The sequence below is a fragment of the Phascolarctos cinereus genome, unplaced genomic scaffold (genome assembly GCF_003287225.1).
Source record: "Phascolarctos cinereus isolate Bilbo 61053 unplaced genomic scaffold, phaCin_HiC Scaffold_4;HRSCAF=312, whole genome shotgun sequence".
Taxonomy (NCBI): Eukaryota; Metazoa; Chordata; class Mammalia; order Diprotodontia; family Phascolarctidae; genus Phascolarctos; species Phascolarctos cinereus.
In genome coordinates, this window is record NW_027555847.1 from 255189492 (window position 1) to 255209775 (window position 20284).

The following is a 20284-nucleotide window of genomic DNA, read 5'->3' on the forward strand; positions in this document are numbered from 1 at the left end:
CAAAAGATTATAAAGTTATCAGTTTATAGCTAGACACTATCTTAGAGGTCATCTAGTCTGACACCCTTCTTTTACAGAGGAAGAAACTGAGTCCCAGAGAGGTTAAGCTGCTTACCCAAGACTTGCAGATAATAAGTGGCAGAACTGGGATTTGAACCCAGATCTCTGGTTTCAAAACCAGAGCTCATTCCCTTGCACCGTTCAGATTAGTTGGTTTCTATAATAGGGATTCTTAATCTGACATCTGTGAATTGTCTTTAAAAAATTTCGATAAATGTAGTTTGGTATAATTATTTTCCTTTGCAATCCTGTTCATTTTATTTTATGAATTTAAAAACTTAATTCTGGAGGGGTCAGTACGCTTCACCAGACTGTCAAAGTAGTCCATAATGCAAAAACTAAATAAATAAACCCCTGCACTGTGGCCTTTTCCAGTTCTGTTTCCCTTGATTCTGTCATCCTAAATCCTAAAGTGAATGAAGGAATGAAGCATTTACTAAGCACTGACTAAGTACAAAGCATTGTGGATATGAATTAAGATAGTGCCTGCACTGAAGGAGCTCACATTCTGATGGGGGATGTAAATCACATGGAATGTTTCAACTGCAAGTCAGATGGAAAGTTCCCTTGGTCCTTTGGTGTAGTGGCAAAGCAGATGGTAATACTTATTTTTTGATGTCATTGCCGCTGATAAAATCATATCAGTTTCTTATGTTAAGTCATGTGACAGTGACAAGAAATTTGGTGATAAGAATTTTCTTTTCTTCAGTAGATGTGGCTCTAGCACCTGCAAAAGTAGTTACTAGGCTGAAAGAGTGGTGGCTGTGGATACTGGACTGTAAGCCTTGCTATTCCCAATGCTCTTGGGTTCAGGGTCCTGAACTATCTTTGTCAGGGTCTGAAAGGAGGTGGTGATGACAGTGGTTCAAATTGCCTGGCACATGCTGCGTCCTGCCTCTTCCACAAGGTGCCCAACTGCCCTGTGGACCTTTTAGCAATAATTAGAATTGCAGGTTAGCTGATCAGTTTCCCGAGACTTCTGTTCAAGTATTGTTTATAATTATTTAGATTCTTGTAGGGATAGTAATTGTCATGTATACAGGCATTAAATTATATTACCTTTTAAATTATGTGTAACTGTTCATTATACATGGCTGTACATTAATATGTTTCACTTGGATAGTTCCATAATGCTTTTAGTGTTAGATGAAAACTATGCCTGTTTTACTAAGCCTGAAAAATAAAAGTTTTAAAATAACAAAGTTAAAAGTGTCTAAAAACACTATATGTTTGCAGTGTAATTTGCAAACTGAAGAAGAATGTTGAGAGAAAAGCCAGACTCACTGAGTTTCTCTGTCTTAAGTCTGAGAATTAGCAAACCAGTTCTCTTGTTGATCTGGTTGTTTTTATTGCATAGTTTGCATAGCTTTCTCTAAGTGATTTGCATTCTCTTTTGTTGCTGTTGTAGAGGGAAGGCCAAGTAGAAGCAGGGGTCATGACAGCCACTACATGGTTGAAAGAAGGACCTCCAGCACACAAATTAGAAATGGTGAGTATTCTTTGGGTTTGTGCCCCAGAGTACATAAACGTATATGGCTGGAGATTTTTCCTTCCTCCTTTCTTTTATGTTTGTGTGTGCCAAGAAAAATCTTTCATATTTGTGAGAAAATAAAAATACTGTTTGAGGTTCATTCCAGAAAAAATCAAAGAAATATTGTCGCAAAAACTTTAGTTAAGACTGTCATTAACACCAACTTTCCATTCTTGAATTTTCAGCAAATATTAGAAAAGCTTTGAGCTAAGTGCATTTATAGCAGGACTTTGAATCAGATGGACCTCAAATTAAATTTTGAACTGTGCTTATTTGAATCACTACCAAACCTGAAGATACTTTTTTACTGAAATATGAGATGTAAAATTAAAAAAAAAAATCAAGTGAATCAGTTCAAACTGGAAGCCAACATATATTTTCTAAAAATGAAATCAAATCAATACTGTCTCTGAACCAAACCATTTTTTTTTGCTTTGAGTCTCAAATATAATAGTAATTATTCTGATCCAGTGACAATGCTTTGGTAGAAAATTATCATCCCCAATATTAGGACATTCATGTAGCAGTGATAATTTGTCCTTAAAGTTTAAATGAAATTAAAATGCATAATGTTTCCAAGTACCATCTAAAAAAGCATTTGTAATTCATAGTAAATTGATGTTTATGAATGGATCTGATATTTGGGGTGGATACTGTATACTGCCATCATCTTGTGATAGAAGCATAATTAGGTAATAACAATAACAACATGGTGTAGTGGAAAGAACGCTAGAATCACAGGACCTGGGTTCAAATCCTACTTCTGACACTGAGAACCTGTGTTACTTTTAACAAGTTTCTTAGTCTCCCTTGTCCTCAATTTCCTTAACTCTAAAATGAGGAAATTGGACTTTTACATCCTTTCTGATTCTCTGCCCATGATTCTGTATAAATACTAAACTCTTGAGAGTTTTCTGGTATGGAAAATATTTTTAATTCTGTTTCAGCCTTCAGTAAGGAATGCTTTACTACTGACTGAATGCTTTACCAATGACATGATAAAATTTTGGATTTAAATTTGTTGCAGAACTTACTTCCTAATATCTTTATATTGCATTTACTAATGGTGGCCAAGAGGAGTCTATGGATCTTACCCTTATTTTTAACCAATTTTCTGTCATTATTTGTGTTTTGATTATTTTGGCTTGTGAACTGTTGTAATTTTTGAGTATTAGATGCTTGAAAGCTTGCCTGGAAATTTCTTCCAAACTGTGTTAACCCCAGAATTTAATTCTGTAACAGCAGGTTATTTATTTCCAGCTCTTTAGATTGAGAACTTTGACTTCCATATCCTGAAGGATTGGCCTCTCTGCTTTGGATTTTCCATACGAATAATTAAGTGTGCCTTAATTTAAGTGCTGTTTCATCCAAAAAGCTAAAAGACTAGGCTGAAATAATGCCTTTTTATTTTTTTAATGATTTATTTATTTTTAGTTTTCAACATTCACTTCCCGAAGATTTTGAGTCTTAAGTTTTCTCCCCCTTCCTCTCCTCCCCCTTCCCCAAGACAGCATGTAATCTGATAGAGGCTTTACTTACACATTCATATTAAGCGTATTTTCACATTAGTCATGATATATAGAAGAATTAGAACTAATGGGAGGAATCATGAGAAAGAAGAAATAAAACAAAACAACAAAAGAAAAGGAGAGCAAATAGTGTGCTTCCACCTGCATTCAGACCCCATGGTTCTTTTTCTGGATGTGGATAGCATTTTCCATGGTGAGTCTTTTGGAGTTGTCTTATATCCTTGCATTGCTGACGAAAGCTAAGTCTATCAAAGTCAGTCATCACATAGTGTGGCTATTACTGTGTACAATGTTCTCCTGGTTCTGCTCATTTCACTCTTTTTTAAATTTCATTTTCTAAAATCTTGATTTGTTAGGTGAATGAAAGTTTTTTACCAACATTCATATGTATTATACCTACTTGCATTTAACTTAGATTTTAGTAGGCTTTTCCATCTGTTGAGTCATATGAAAAGGTTATACATTTTAGCACCAACATAAGTCTAACAGAAGGATCATAGTGTCAGATCTAAAGATAGATGGGATCTAGGAGACTGTAAAACCTCCTCATTTGCAGTTGAGCAAACTGAAACATAGATTAAGTAACTTGTCATTGATCATACAGGTAATAAATAGCAGAGCTAGGATTCAAACTCAGGTCCTTTGACCCCAAATCCAGCATTCTTTCCACTGTACCACCTGCCTCCTGTTACATCATACCCAATGTCAAGAGAAACTGTAAGGCTTCCCAGCATATTGGGTGAATTTGTGAGAGTCTGTGGACAAGAGTTGCCAAGGATTGGTTGTCATGGATAGATATTGATATGAATCACTAGAGGGAATACCTGTATGAGTAAGATCACAGATACTTTTAAATATTTCCATGTTATATTAACAAAATTGGGAATAACTTATTTGTAAATAAGCTTTAAGTTCCACTGTTACTGTTATTTAACAGGTGTTTCCTTTAGTAAAATAAAAATTTGTAAACCTTAAAACACCGTGTGAGTAAGAGCAGATGTTGTGCTGGTGTTCTTATTGATTCTCAAGAGGAAATGGCCATTGATAATGATGATGAATTGGAATGTTTTGTCCTTGGATGTTCCCATTTTTCTTTCTTCTTTTTTTCTTTTACAATTTAGACTGCAGATCCTGAATGTCAAGAACATAAAAAACAAGGACAGTCTGAGGAAGTAGTGGAAAAAGAAGTATTTGATCTCTGCTGTGACTTCAGTGATGAGGAATCCATGGGAAGCTCAAGGACAAAAACTACTAAAAACAAAATTTCTGATAAAAATAACACTACAGTTTCTCCAGGACAGCTTACTTTACTTCAGTGTGGTTTCTCTAAGTTTTTTGAGGAAAAAAGTGATTTATTTGATCATAGTGATGAAAATGTTGATTCTAATGATGAAAACTCTGATGATCAATCTTTGCACCATCTAGCAGAAGATAATAGGGTTAATGGCTGTCAGAAGAGTCAGAGCTCTGGCAATACTTTGTTGAATCAAAAAGTAACCAGCAACCTGAAACAAAAAGAAAAATTTAAATGTCAAAGGAGGACAGAGACTCTAAAATGCAATGTGTCTTCTGATTCTGAGAGTGAAAGGGACTTAAAAAATAAACATGAACAGCCCTGTGCTTCACCTAAGACCACAGAGGCAGAAGATAGTTCAGATGCTAGTGATGTCATCTTTCCAACACAATTTACAACTGAAAGATTCCATTGTCGTAAGAATGATGAACAAGTCTTTGATCTTTCTGAAAATTCCAAAACAGAAAACCCCTTTAAAATGACCACCAGTGTTGACCATTGGTCAGGTTCCAAGAAATCTGATTTCATTGTAAATTATTCAACTTATAAAAATATAAACCATCCACAGAATATTGTCCAAAAATCTATAAGGGAAAGGAAAAGTGTAAGTGATATTAGTGATGAATCAGATGATATTGAAATATCCTCAGAATCAAGGATAAGAAAGAGAACAATTAGTTCTGTTAAGTTTAAACCCAAAAAAGGAAGCAAAATGAGGCTTCATGACAAGCTGGAAACAAGCCAGCTATATTCAGCAGATTTAGAAGGTGACTCTCAGAATATAAATGATTTTTCATCTTCAGATGATGATTCAGCAGCCAGTAAAATCACTTTCTCCAAACAAAGTCGTAGGCAAAAAAGTAAGAAATGCAGGCTTTCTTTTTCAGCAGAATCTACTGGCTATAATAAGAAAAATGCCGATTTTCCACAAAGGGAGCTCAAAATATTTTCAAATGAGGTTGTTCAAGAACAGAAAGGCGAATCCATGGATAACTTTTTAGGTGACTATAAATTTACTCTGAAGATTTTTATTAAAATGTTTGTTTGCACTATTAGAAATTCTCACCTAGCACCTTATACAATTTGTATGGCTTCAATTTTTATTTCCATGCAGATGACAGGATCTCAGAATTGGAAGTTGCTATCTATTTCAATCCATATGTGAACAAAAATGACTTCTACAGCATACTCAGCAAGTGGTTATCCAGCTTTTACTTGAAGGCTTCTAGTTAGAGGGTACTTTTCTACCTACTGGGGAAACCCATTCCACTCTTTGGACAGCTCTCATTGTTAGGAAATTTTTCCTGACTCTTACAAGTAGTCTAATATTTCACATGATAGTCCTGCAGGTACTTGAAAACAGCTTCATGGCCCCCTGAGTCTTTTCTTCTCCAGTCTGAACATCCATAGTGCCTTCAACTAATCTTTGTATGGTGTAATGTCACAGGATCACAGAAGTAGAGCTTGAAGAACACTCAAAGGCCATCTAGTCCAGCTCCCTTATATTGCATATGAGGAAACTGAGGTCCAGGGAGAGTTGTCATTTCCCCAAGATAATACAGATACTAAGAATACAGAGGCAAGAATTAAGCCCAAGTCTTCTGACTTCAGAGTCAGTGTCTTTCCATTGTACCATGTGGCTTCCCATTTGAGATTCCCTCACCATCCCAGTCACACTCCTCTGAATGCTCTACAGTTTATAACCTCTTAAAAGTTGGTGCTTCAAACCATACTGCAGATGCTTAGGGCAGAGTACCACAGTACTTGCATCTCTGCAGTCCTGAATCCTAAGTCTTTCTTAATGGAATCTAAGGTCTCATTTTTTGTTTGTTTTTAGCTGACACATCAAACTGTTAATAGACAAATTGATATCTATCTATGCTTTCCTCATTTTGTCCTTGTGAAGTTAATTTTTTGAGCTTAAACTAGAGAACTTTCCATTAGTCTTATTATTACTTTTTTTTTTGCTGTATTGGTCCAACATCTTAATCTGTTAGGATCTTTTTTACTCATATCTCATAGCAGTAGTTCATTTGCAGATTTGATAAGCGTGCTGTGTCCTTTACCCAAATCACTGACCAAAATGGCAAATGGATCCCTAGGTTGCTCTGCAGTAACTTCCAAATTGACATTGAACTGCTTTTTGAGTTCAGCTGTTCAACTAGTTCCAACTAGTTGTTGTTTGATTTTCACTTTCAATATAGCTTTTTTGAAAATGCATGAATTTTTTCCTTAGTACCTAGAGAAATATACTTAGAGTTTTATGTTAGTCACCAAGCATTGCTTAGGTACCTACATGTGCCAGGCATTGTGGTAAGTGCCGATGATAGAAAGAAAGGCAAAAGATAGTCCATGTTCTCAGTGAGCTTACATTCTAATGGAGGAGACAGCATGCAGGCAGCTATGTATAAGCAAAATATACAGAGAATAAATCGGAGATAATCAGCATAGGGAAGGCACTAGTGTTGAGGATGATCAGGAAAGATTTTTTTAGCCAGGGAATAAAACCAGGGAGTCCAGGGAGAGAACATGAGGAGGGAGAGAATTCCAGGGATTTGGGGGTGAGGGGGTGGTATAGCCAGTGAAAATGGTCAGTCAGGAGATAAAGTATTTTGCGTTATGGGAAGAGCAAACAGGCCAGTGTCACTGGATCACAGTTCATGGAAGGACGTAAAATGTAAGAAAACTACAAAGGTTGTGAAGGACTTTAAAAGCCAAACAAAGTTTTCTGTCTGATTCTGGAGGTGAGGGGGGCTGCTGGAATGGGCGAGGCTGGTGATAAGGTCAGACCTTAACTTTAGGAAGGTCATTAAGGTAGTGAGGTGGAGGATGATTGAGAATGGAGAAAGATTGGAGGCAAGGAAGCCAACCAAAAAGCTGTTGCAGTAACCCAGGCATAATATGATAAGGGCCTGCTGCATTATCCAAGAAGAGCTTTGGGGGAAAACTTTTTTTTTTGAGACATATCACTAATTTAAGCCATTTTAGTTGTCATGTGAAGGGCATCATGACCTGCTAGATAGAATGACTCTATGACAGTGGGTCAAATCACTTAGCCTCTTAGTGAACCAGGCAACTCTCCAAGCCTGTAAGTACTGAGAGGTTATTGATCTGTGCTGGCAGAAAGAATTTCCATACCTGGAGTTCCCTATACTATTGGAATTACAAATCGGGAACAAAAATTAAAAAGTATCATGAATACTTAACAAAATTGTTCACATTTTTAGAACCAGGCTGCTGAATAGACTATGCCTGCTGCAATGCTGTTACATAATGATTTAAAGTTTTCTCTAATTGGAAAGATGTACCTTTTTCTTTAAAATTACATTTTTTTTCTTCTTTCATATCACAAAAAGCTGGATGTTAAAATTGGTGAAGTTTTTATACCAGAAAATACATTTTGAGAATTCCATGGGTGTTTTGTGGCCAAACTTTATAACATGGTGATTTGAAAGTAAGGGGAATAGTAGTTACAGTTTTATCCATTCCACTAAAATACTTTATAGTTTTATATGATTGGCAGGTTCTGTTTGAGAAGCCTAAAACTGAAATAGTACGGGATTTCAGGTCAGTTTAGTGAGTTCATTGTCAGCTGTTGGAGGGAGCTTTCATAGATTCTGGCTCTCTCCCTATCATTTATGTCCATAATTTAAAAATAAATTACAGGTGTCTGCAAGCAAAACAATAAAGAGTTTAGCCATATTTAAACTTCCTTCAGATTTTTTTTCATTTCCTAAAATGTTACCAAACTTGACATCTTCTGGACATGGGTACAAAAAAAGATAAAATACAAATAATAAAGTTGAATAAAATCAGTCAGACAAAATTCGATTAACCATAAACCCCATGATTCTGTTGTCACTGTGTCAAGAACATGCTAAACAAATGAGTCCAACACTTTTCTTTAAAAGAAGTACATTCCTTCTATAATGAATCCTCTGTTGGCCAAAATATGCCTCAGTTATAAAGGTTAGGAATCTCAACAAAATTGAATTGCTGGAAACAGGTCTCTTTGACCATGATGGAAGGGAAAGGTTAAATATAAATAATTTAAAATGTTTTCAAGAAAAAAGGAAAAATTTTAAATATCTACTAAGCACTAGAATTATGATTTATTTCAAGTAATGGCCTGATTGTTTCATTAGATTCAACAATAAAATAATAACAGATTTATTAATGCAACATTAGTTTTTAGGTTGTTTTTTTTTTAAGTACACATAAGATAGTTGTCTTCTCCATTTATTTTATGGGCTATCCTATCACCTATGCGTAAAATGCATTTTCCTACATATTGTCTTATTGAAATTCCTTTTCTTCAAGACTCATTTAGATACTGCCTCCTCAGTAAAGCTCTTCTGATTCATCTCCCTTTCTCCACTCCCCCTACCCTGGAGCAAAAATTTCTGTCTTCACAAATTTCTCATAAAACTTCATCTAGTCTTCTCCTTTGCCCTTCTGTTCAACCATGTGTCATACTAATTGTTATATGTATCTAATTCTCTTAATAGATTATAAGGTCTTTGTGGGCAGGAGAGTATATCCTATTTAATTATTTTGTAACCCCAGTACCTAGTATAGTCCCTTCCACTTAGAATAGGGATTGGGACTGGATCTGGGATTTCATTATCATAGGGATCTCCTGGGTAAAGTAGCTCCTTCTACCAATGCAGGTCAGCACCTTCTTCTGTCTTAGAGAGTGAGCTCACAGAGTCACAGAGTCAGTATGTGTCAGAAGCAGGACTTAAACCCAGGTTTCTCTTATACACAGTAAGTGATAAAATGTTGATTTATTGAATTGAATTTTTTTTTTGGTAATGATCAAATTCATCTAATGGGCATCTTTTATCATTTCTCAGATGGTGTTCAAGAAGTTGCCTATATCCATTCCAACCAGAATGTGATTGGCTCAAGCAAAGCAGAAAATCATATGAGCCGATGGGCTACACGTGATGTGTTTGAATTGAAACAATTTTCCCAGCTTCCTGCTAACATAGCAGTATGCAGCACTAAGGTAAGAGGACAAACAACACCTTTAAGCCACTATGTAGGAGCCTATCTAATTATTGTTCAAATTGATTTACTAATAAAGTGATTGCCATAGGAATGAAAAGACCTCCATATGCCTTCTAGAACAAGATTTCTGAACCCAAACTATACTACTTATCAGATAAAGCATCTATATTCCCTATTACAGACCATATGGCTCCCAGCATTTTGAGTCAGATAGCTCTCATGAGCAGAGCCATATCTAGGAGAAGGTAAGTAGGGTTTTTCCTATGTGGAAGGGAGACACATTTCCTCTTCACAGCCAGCCTTTAGTGGCCGAGCAAGGATGCTCCAGATTACTGACAATTTGTATCAACAATAAGGAGTAGACAAGGACAGGGTCTGATGAAAAAATGTCATTTCTTCAGACGAAGATCTGATGTGGCCCTAGGCAGAGGGGCATCACTACTCCCAAGCATCCTAAAGATGAATAGTAGATGAGTTTTTGATTTCCAGGACTGCTTTATATTCATGGGGAGGAGGCACTTTAGCACTCCAGGCAGTTCCATTAATAGGTATGTGGAGGGATACTGTATTTTGTCTGGAGAACATATTAGCATATCTCCTGAGCAGTTTTAGGACAAGCTGTCTAGAAAATGGTCCCCCAGGTGCTTCCACCACAACTAAATTTTGCCCAGGCACCAGAATTCCTGGTTAGAATTCTGTTATTTATATCAGGTAGTAGGGACCAAGTGCTGGGGAGAAGGAAGAATGCAGGAATAGAGGAATTAGGATTCAGAAGAAGGAATGGCAAAAATATTCAGTATTTTAAATTAATAGGTTGTAAGAGGCAGTTACATGTCTCAGTGGATAGAGTGCTGGGCCTGGAGTCAGGAAGACCTGAGTTCAAATCCAGCCTCAGACACTTACTAGCTGTGGGTGGCTCCGGTCAAGCCATTTAACCTTTAATTTCCTTAATCCTCTGGAGAAGGAAATGGCAAACCGGTATCTTTGCCAAGAAAACCCCATAAGGGGGTCATGACAAGTGAGACATGACTGATAAACTGAACAACAAGAAGAGATAAGAACCTTTGGTAGTAAATGGGAGAAAGAAAAAAAAACTTTATATATGCATAAAAATCTACTACTGGCCAGTGGTAGGAAACACATCTAAGAAACTGTTAAGGAAAGGGCTTCAGCTAAATTAAAAATTCTGCATAACCATATCTCCTTATTCTGTAGATAATTTTAAGATCGATATAACAATGCCCAGACATACAAAATGAAGTGGAGACCTCAGTCAGTCTTTCAGATTATTTAGCATGCAAGCAACTTCTGTCAGAGCTTCCTACTTGCAGTATAATGTATGGTTAATTTCCTATTAGATGATTTCATCTAATTAAGTGAATAGACATTGTCCTTACCTTCCATTGCCTTACCTTACATCCTAAGCATTAAAATTACTTTTTTTTAAAACAGCTTTGTGATTCCGAGTAATTTTTCTTTTAATCACTTATGTAATTTTTTTGAATGATAAGACTTAGTGTTTGAACAAAATACTTCTTAATTGTATGTGGTAATCAAAGGATTAAAGTTAAGTATGTGTTAAGTAGTGTTATTCCCAATTTGTATTTAAGAGAAAAAGGCACAAACATAGTAAAGTTGCCTTGAGTTAGAAGTGTTGCTAGGAATGGAGCAAAGAACCCTCAGCTTTCAGAGCGATGTCTAGCCCCACAAAGCAGCATTCCCAGAACTGTTTCACATAGTTCAAGGACCTTCTTTAGAAACTAATGGAGAAGGTATGAGAAGTAAACCAAAGATGGGCACAAAAATTCTTTATTTGCAAGATAGCTACTTTATTAGGGCCAAGAACATCCTAAAATTTTTTAAATTAAGATTTTAATTAGGCTTTTAAAAACTATGTACCATTCTTCTTTGCACACATTTTGTATTTTTTTCCCAAAATCAATCATCAAGCATTTATTAAGTGCCTACTGTGTGTTGGGACCTGTGTGAGGCCTTGGGGATGCCAAGAAAAAATTAAACTTTATCCCCAAAGAGCTTACATTCCTTTTTTCCCTTTGTAATTAATAATTGTTAATAATAACAGCCAATAGTTATTAATAGCTAGCATTTGAATAGAACTTTAAAGTCGCAAAGCATTTTACAAATACTATCCCATTTTATCCCCACAACAACCCTGGGAGCTAGGTGCTAACACAAACATATTTTCACAGGAAAAGGTCAAATCATTGGCTGACCTCTCCAGCTCTTTGTAGTCTAGCTTCTAACATCATTATTTGACTGAAACTGCTGTCTCCAGAGTCAAGATCCAAAGATCTTGAATTGCCAAATATTATTGTCTTTTTTTCAGTCTTTATCCTTCTCTGCCTAGCTGCTGCATTTGACACTAGTGATCACCTTCTCCTCCTTGACATTCTGTCCTCTCTGGGCTTTCAATACACTTTTTCCTGGTTCTCTTGGTTCGTAACTTTGGTGTTATCTTCAGCTTCTCATGCTCACTCACCATACCTACCCAGTCAACTGCCAAGTATTCCCATTTCCACATCCATGATATTTCTCATATCGAAGTTCTTCTATCTACTTATACAGATACAACCTTAGTTTAGGTCTTCATCACTTCTTGCCTAGATTATTGTAACGGACTCCTAAGTGATCTCTCCGACTCAAATTTCTTTCTACTTTAGTCCATCCTACATGTAAAAGCCAAAGTGATTATCCTAAATTGCAGATCTGGATGTGCTACTCCCCTACTCGGTCAACTCCAGTGCCTTTCTATGGCTCTTAGGTTCAAATAAGTTCTGTTTAGCTTTGGAAGCCCTTTACAACCTTGCCCCAATATCCCTTTAAAATCTCAATGTACTTCATTCCTTTTTCTGCACTTTACAATTCAGAAAAACCAAGAATTTTCTCTGTTTAGCCACATAACTCATCATCCCATCTAAACTTTAAAAAAAAATCACGTTTGCAGTGTACATAATCTTTAATTTTATATTGTACATAATCCTTAGATGTGCACTGTACATAATCCATAGATTTACATGATAATCCATGTCCCATCCCTGGGAAGCTGTGTATATATAGCAAGCTCTTGTGTGTGGATCTGGAATAACAAAAAATCTGGGTAAGAGGTTCAGCTCTGCTACCACTGTGCTGTATGACCTTGGATAAGTCACCTCTTTTCCCACTTTTACCTTTTCACTAAAATGGGAATAATGATGCTTGAACTACATCACAAGATTATAATGAGAAACAAATGAAATAACATAGCCATTTGAGAGCTGTATCGGCTATGAAGTATAATATTTCTCCTCACAAAAAGAGATCTCTTAGGGTTTCTCTTACGATTTCCACCTCTTCTTTTAATATAGAAAAATTCCACATCTTCTGTTCTTTGAAATTCTGTGACCGCTGTACAGTGATATAAGAAAAATCACTTTGTAATTTTATTGTAGAGAATAAATTAATTTTAAAAAGCATTTATGAAATAGTGACTCTATGTTAAACCCTGTGCTAAGAGCTGGAGATATAGATAGAAAAGCAAAACAATGCCTGTTCTCCAGGTGCTCTCATTCTAATAGGGGGTGGACAAAACTTATAGGAAGTCTGAGCTGCAGATAAGAACTCCTTTCGAGGTGCATCAGGAAGGCATACACAGGTAGTAATGAATCATCGTTAGTGTCATTTCCATTGATAAAGGCCTATCCATTGAACCACAAGACAGTTCCAAGGTTTGGACATCTTTTATGGTCCTTCGATAGCTATGACTTTTAAGGTTGCTGCACCTACAAAGCAGTTACTCCCCAAGGGTTATTCCCCTAGATATGATGGCTGCGGGGGCTGCAGGCAAGAAATAAACCTGATGCTTATGGGGAATGGCTTGTTCCAGAGCTGCTGGGTTTACCTGTTTATTGGTGACAGCTGGTCCTAGTTGGTGTTGGTGTTGGTGTTTAGAATAGTTATCCCTGGATTTAATTATCATTTGCTGTCTATGATAGCAATGAATGAAGAGTCAGCAGAAGTCCATGAAGCTTCCAATATTTAAATATCCTTTTCTTCATGAAAATTTATTTAGTTAGGAAGGAGAATAAACAAAACAAAACAAAACAAAAAAACACCACAGAATATTTCTCAATTTTTTTTAAAAAATTTTGTATAATTGACTTTTGAATATGTGGAAGGAGAATTATCTCTTGATTTTCATTTAGATTATTTTTTCATGTTTTTGTCAAAGAATTAATTTGAGTGCTCTGCATTTTCCTGGATTTTTTTTTTCTTAGCCTTTTTTTTGAGTACGTAAGGAGAGAATTAGACCATGAACACAAAAACAAATCTCGCAGCTTCATTTTCTCCCCAGTTGAGGTATGGTTGACCAATTTCTAGTCTTATAGCTATGTTGAGAAGACAGAGAATAAATTGGAGATTAAAAGAATTAAAGATGTTAAAAAGTTAAAGAGGTTAAAACAGTTAAAAGATGGGTTAAGGTAATGCAGGGGTAATAGAGTGGGTATCAAGTGACTGATCAAAGGGGGATTGCAAGGATCTTTGCTAGTGCTGAGGCAGGATTCTCTTGCTTTGAGTGGGTCTCAATCCTGGGTGACGGTCCTGGGGTAGGAGGAGTGCTGGCATGGTAGAACTTGTAGTGGCAGTGCAGAGAGAATCCTCCTCACAGTTCCAAGGCAGAAAAGAGTGCTTGTGGTCCCTCATAGACCAGAGCCCAGGCCAAGAAAAGAGTAAACACCTCACCCTTGAACATAGTACCTTGGAAGAACTGAAAATTTACAGGTCCCTAGAAGTATCTCTGAAAACAGCTGCACAAAACCCATGAAGCTTGGGACAATACATTCTCCACACTGGAAGCAGACCCCTACTTTAACAAAGAGTTTAAAACTCAAGTAATTGGCTGGGATCATGAGCAAACAGTACAAAAAAAGTCAGAACATAGAATCTTTCTTTGGTAACAATGAAGATCAAAACATACAACCAGAAGAAGACAACAAAGTCATAGCTCCTACATCCAAAGCCTCCAAGAAAAATATGAATCAGTCCCAGGCCATGGAAGAGCTCAAAAAAGGATTTTGAGAAGCAAGTAAGAGAAGTAGAGGAAAAACTGGGAAGAGAAATGCAAGAAAATCATGAAAAACTAGTCAACAGCTTGCTAAAGGAGACCCAAAAAAAATAACACCTTAAAAAATAGATTAACCCAAATGGCAAAAGAAGTCCAAAAAGGCAGTGAGGAGAAGAATCCCCTTAAAAAGCAAAACTGGCCAGATGGGAAAAAAAAGTCCAGAAGCTCATTGAAGAAAATACTTTCTTAAAAATTAGAATGGAGTGAAAACCAAAGGAAAAATTAAGAAAATTGAAATTAAGAAAACTATTGAACTAATAAATAAAACTAAGAGCTGGTTTTATGAAAAAACCAATAAAATAGATAAGCCTTTAGTTAATTTAATTAAAAAGAAAGAATAAAACCAAATTACTAGTATCAAGAATAAAAAGGGTGAAGCTACCACCAAGGAAGAGGAAATTAAAGGCAATAATTAGGAATTATTTTGCCAAACTATATGCCAACAAATTTGACAATCTTAGTGAAATGGATACATATTTACAAAAATATAAATTGCCCAGATTAACCAAAGAGGAAGTAAAATACTTAAATAACCCCATCTCAGAAAAAGAAATTGAACAAGCCATTGATGAACTCCCTAGGAAAAAATCTCCAGGGCCAGATGGATTTACATGCGAATTCTATCAAACATTTAAAGAACAATTAATTCCAATACTATATAGACTATTTGGGAAAATAGGTGAAGAAGGAGTCTTACCAAATTCTTTTATGATACAAATATGGTGTTGATACCTAAACCAGGAAGAGTCAAAATAGAGAAAGAAAATTATAGACCAATTTCTCTAATGAATATAGATGCAAAAATTTTAAACAAAATACTAGCAAATAGATTGCAGCAACTTATCACAAGAATAATACACTATGACCAGGTAGGATTTATACCAGGAATGCAGGGTTGGTTCAATATTAGGAAAACTATCAGCATCATTGAGCATATCAACAACAAAACCAACAGAAACCACATGATCATCTCAATAGATGCAGAAAAAGCTTTTGATAAAATACAACACCCATTCCTATTAAAAACACTAGAAAGCATAGGTATAAATGGAGTCTTCCTTAAAATAATAAATAGCATATATCTAAAACCTTCAGCAAGCATTATATGTAATGGGGACAGGCTAGAAGCATTTCCAATAAGATCGGGGGTGAAACAAGGATGTCCATTATCACCACTGTTATTCAATATTGTACTGGAAACCTTAGCTTTAGCAATAAGAGAAGAAAAAGAAATTGAAGATTAGAATAGGCAAAGAAGAAACAAAGCTATCACTCTTTGCAGATGACATGATGATATACTTAGAGAATCCTAGAGAATCAAGTAAAAAACTACTTGAAATAATAAACAACTTTAGCAAAGTTGCAGGCTATAAAATAAACCACATAAATCATCAGCATTTCTATATATTACCAACAAAGCCCAACAGCAAGAGATAGAAAGAGAAATCCATTTAAACTTACTGTAGACATTATAAAATATTTAGGAGTCTACCTCCTGAAACAAACCCAGGAACTCTATGAACACAATTACAAAACACTTTTCACACAAATAAAATCAGATCTAAATAATTGGAAAAACATCAGTTGCTCATGGGTAGGCCAGCTAATATAATAAAAATGACAATCCTACCTAAGCTAATTTACTTATTCAGTGCCATACCAATCAAACTACCAAAAATTATTTTATAGAGTTAGAAAAAAACAATAACAAGATTCATTTGGAAAAACAAAAGGTCCAGAATATCAAAGGAACTAATGAAAAGAAATGCAGGGGAAGGTGGCCTAGCAATTCCAGATCTTAAATTGTATTATAAAGCAGCAATCATCCAAACTGCTTGGTACTGGCTAAGAAATAGGGAGGTGGGTCAGTGGAATAGGTTAAATATGCAAGACACAGTAGTCAGTGACTATAGTAATCTATTATTTGATAAACCCAAAGACCCCAGCTTCTGGGATAAGAACCCACTCCTTGAAAAAAACTGCTGGGAAAAATTAGAATGGAGCAATTGGAAACTAGTGACTTGATGAGAAATCAAGAATGAAAAAAGAAAACAATGTGAAATATCTCATTGGAAAAACAACTGATCTGAAAAATAGATCCAGGAGACAGAATTTAAAAATTATTGGACTATCTGAAAGCCATGATCAAAAAAAGAGCCTAGACATCATCTTTCAAGAAGTTATCAAGGAAAATTGCTCTGATATTCTAGAACCAGAGGGTAAAATAGAAATGGAAAGAATCAACCAATTACCTCCTGAAAGAGGTCCCCACAGGAAAACTCCTAGGAATATTGTAGCCAAATTCCAGAGTTGCCAGGTCAAAGAGAAAATAGTGCAAGCAGCCAGAAAGAAACAATTCAAGTATTGTGGAAACATAATTGGGATAACACAGGATTTAGCAGCTTCTACATTAAGGGACCACAGGGCTTGGAATATGATATTCCAGAGGGCAAAAGAGATAGGATTATAGCCAAGAATCACCTACCTAGCAAATCTGAGTATCAGCCTTCAGGGGAAAAAAAAATGTTCATTCAGTGAAATAGAGGATTTTCAAACATTCTTGATGAAAAGGCCAGAGCTGAGTAGAAAATTTGACTTTCAAATACAAGACTCACGTGGAACATGAAGAGGTAAACAGGAAACAGAAATCATAAGGGACTTATTAAGATTGAACTGTTTACATTCCTACATAGAAAGATGATATTTGTAACTCATGAGACCTTTGTCAGTGTTAGGGTAATTGGAGGGGGAAAAAAATTTATATGTATAGATAGATTGATTGATAGATAGAGGGCACAGAGTGAGTTGAAGATGAATGGGTATTATCTGGAGAATAAAATTAAGGCATGAGAGAGGAGAAAGGGAGAGATAGAATGGGGTAAATTAATCTCACGTAAAACAGACAAGAAAAGGCTTTTTACATTGGAGGAGAAGTTGGGGAAGGTGAGAGGGAATGAATGAATCTTATCATCAGATTTGGCTTAAGGAGGGAATAACATACACACTCAATTGGGCATGGAAAGCTATCTTACCCTACAGGAAAATAGGGGGGAAGAGGGAAAGAGAGCAGTGGGATGATAGAGGGGAGGGCAGATTGGAAGAGGGAGTAATCAGAAGGAAACACTTCTGAGGAGGGTCAGGGTCAAAAGAGAGAATAGAATAAATAGGAAGCGGGATAGGGTGAAGGGAAATATAGTTAATTTTCCACAGCATGACTACTGTGGAAGTGTTTTTGCATGACTACACATGTATAACCTTTATCGAGTTGCTTGTCTTCTCAATGAGGGTGGGTGGAGAAGGAGGAAGGGAGAAAATTTGGAACCCAAAGTTCTACAAAGAAGTATTTTTAAAAATTGTTTTCACATGCTACTGGGAAATAAGATATACAGGCAATGGGATATAGAAATCTATCCTGCCCTACAGGAAAATAGAAGAGGAAGGGTTTAAGAGAATGGTGGAGGGGGACATAGAAGGAGGACAGATTAGGGGAAGGGGTATTCAGAATGCATGCTGTCTTGGGGGGAGGGGCAAGATGGGGAGAAAATTTAGAACTCAAAATCTTATGGAAGTGAATGTTGAAAACTAAAAGTAAATGAATTAAGGTAAAAAAAAAAGGCTATCCTACAAAGCTACTGAGGAAAAAAAATCTCAGTCATTGGTTGCATTTTGTCTTCTCAGCTTTTCTTCAATGCTCTTAATAACAGTCGTAGCAATGCATCATAAGCAGTGGTGTCACTGAATGCGAGATGATAGCTTGTAGGTGAGTTGGTGATGAGTATAATTTTGGAAAGAAAGAAAAAAGGCAACTAATGGTTTAGAGAAATAGAAAAATGAAAATTAGAATTTTCAACAGCGTTAGAAGATATCTAAAAACTCTAGCTTCTGAAGTCCCCAAATCCCTAGACATCTCACCTACAATGCAGTCTCTTTAATGCACTTTTGTGCAGAATATTTATGTTTGCTCCAAGTTATTCTCAATATTTCATGTTTGTTACTATTTTGTAAGAAAACTGCCCAAATTTCAAATTATTTTGTGTATATACAGTCAGATGTAAATACAAGGTTCCTTTTTCTAAGAAAGCAAAACAAATCCTAACTATTTTTTTGCATAAAGCTAGGAATGTCAATAATTTGTTAAAATTTCACTCTGAAGGAAAACTTCAGATATACTGGGTGAAATGTTTTAACTAGATTTCAAGAGGAAAGTATTTTAAAATAGAAAAAAAACTTGTAAAAGATGGTTCACTGTTGTCACAGAATCTTTTTTATGTAGATAGCCTCTCTGAGCTGAAAAAAGTTATGTTACCCATTATTATTTCAAACTTATAACAAAAAGCCTCAAATAGAATGATAGTTTATTTTTGTTTTGTTTTGTTTTTATCTTACTGATAATTGAGGTAAGGACAGAACCTGTGATTTCATTAGTGTCAGGAGCTCCCAGTAACTTTATATGCCACAAATGGAGCAACTTCATACACAAGGCAGATCAGCACCTTCACTGCAATTTATAGACTGAGAGAGTTGTCTTGAGCTCTTTTTGATATATTTTTCTTAGTGTTTTCTCTTAGCTTGCCCTTTTTTCCTTTTCAGTTTAAAGTTTATGCATTATAGGACCTCATTAAAATACATTGAATCCAGTATACTGAATTAAAACTTGGTTCTTGTAAAATATTGAGTTCCCTTTTTAACTGGTACTTTCTACACAAATAAAAGTTTTGCCTTGGATTACAGTTAGGTGCTTTAGAGCTCTTTATTAAGATAGTACATTTTAAAAGACAAGTCATTTCCTGGCAAGATGGAAGATCCTATCCAGCAGGATTTTAAAATTAAAGACAGGAGATATTTAGGAGTTTAAAGGAGTTGATAACTCTTATTAAAGTTAATTTGCTCTTTTAATATGGGGGAATATGTCACAAAACTTTACTGTACCTGTTTGTGATGTAGAACCTCTCTTTTTTTCAATCAACTGAATGTTTTCAACTTAAGTTTACTTAAAGTTTTACTGAAAAGAAATATACAAAGACAGCATTCAATTGAGGATTAATCACTATGGCAACTGAAATGTGGTGACTGAAAAGGGGAGGATATATTCTCCCCTCAGTTTCCTGCCAGCTGTCATATTCAACCTCTGTGGCAAGAATCCAGGCCAAAATATAGACTGTGACCAACTCTAAGAAACTATATCTGTATTTTTATAAATTGGTACAAGTATCACACTATAAAAGAAGACTTAATCCCCTGAATTGGATGACAGACACTTGGCACTCTTGCCAGTGTTTGACAGAGAAATAACGGGATGCTTTGTAGTAAAACCTGGATTAATGGTAAACCCCTCTTTATGTTATTGCAGTGTGGTGTAAATGAGAGAACTAAGAATGCTGTCAGCCTGGGGGGCTGGGGGAAAGTGCCTTTTGTATACCCAGTGCAGGTTTAAGTGCCGTTCAGAATACTGTAAATACAGAACGTTGTGTTATTAAGAACTCCTCTTTTTTGTATTTGTATTAGATGGGCATTTGTAGATTACTTAAATAAGGGATTTCTATCAGCTATAGTGGTGTTTGATTGCAGTGTGTTTATATAGCTTTTGAATTTAGCAATGATGGGATAGACAGTTTACAATGAGCAAAATTTGAAGAGTACAGCATTCCATTGTACTATTTTTTAAGACAGTGAATAGAGTCATGCTTTAAAATAATTAATCACAAATGATTAGTTAGCAAATTTGCTCTGTTAGA

The 20284-nt window shown here is 35.8% G+C and overlaps 1 protein-coding gene across 1 annotated transcript in view; it reads left to right on the forward strand.

The window, feature by feature from the left end:
* Positions 1–20284, forward strand: part of ERCC6L2 (ERCC excision repair 6 like 2) — a 152441-nt gene that overhangs the window by 99091 nt on the left and 33066 nt on the right. The window contains 3 exon segments of the mRNA XM_020971672.2: positions 1469–1549; positions 4242–5415; positions 9271–9425. Of these exon segments, the coding sequence (XP_020827331.1) occupies positions 1469–1549; positions 4242–5415; positions 9271–9425 (1410 nt within the window).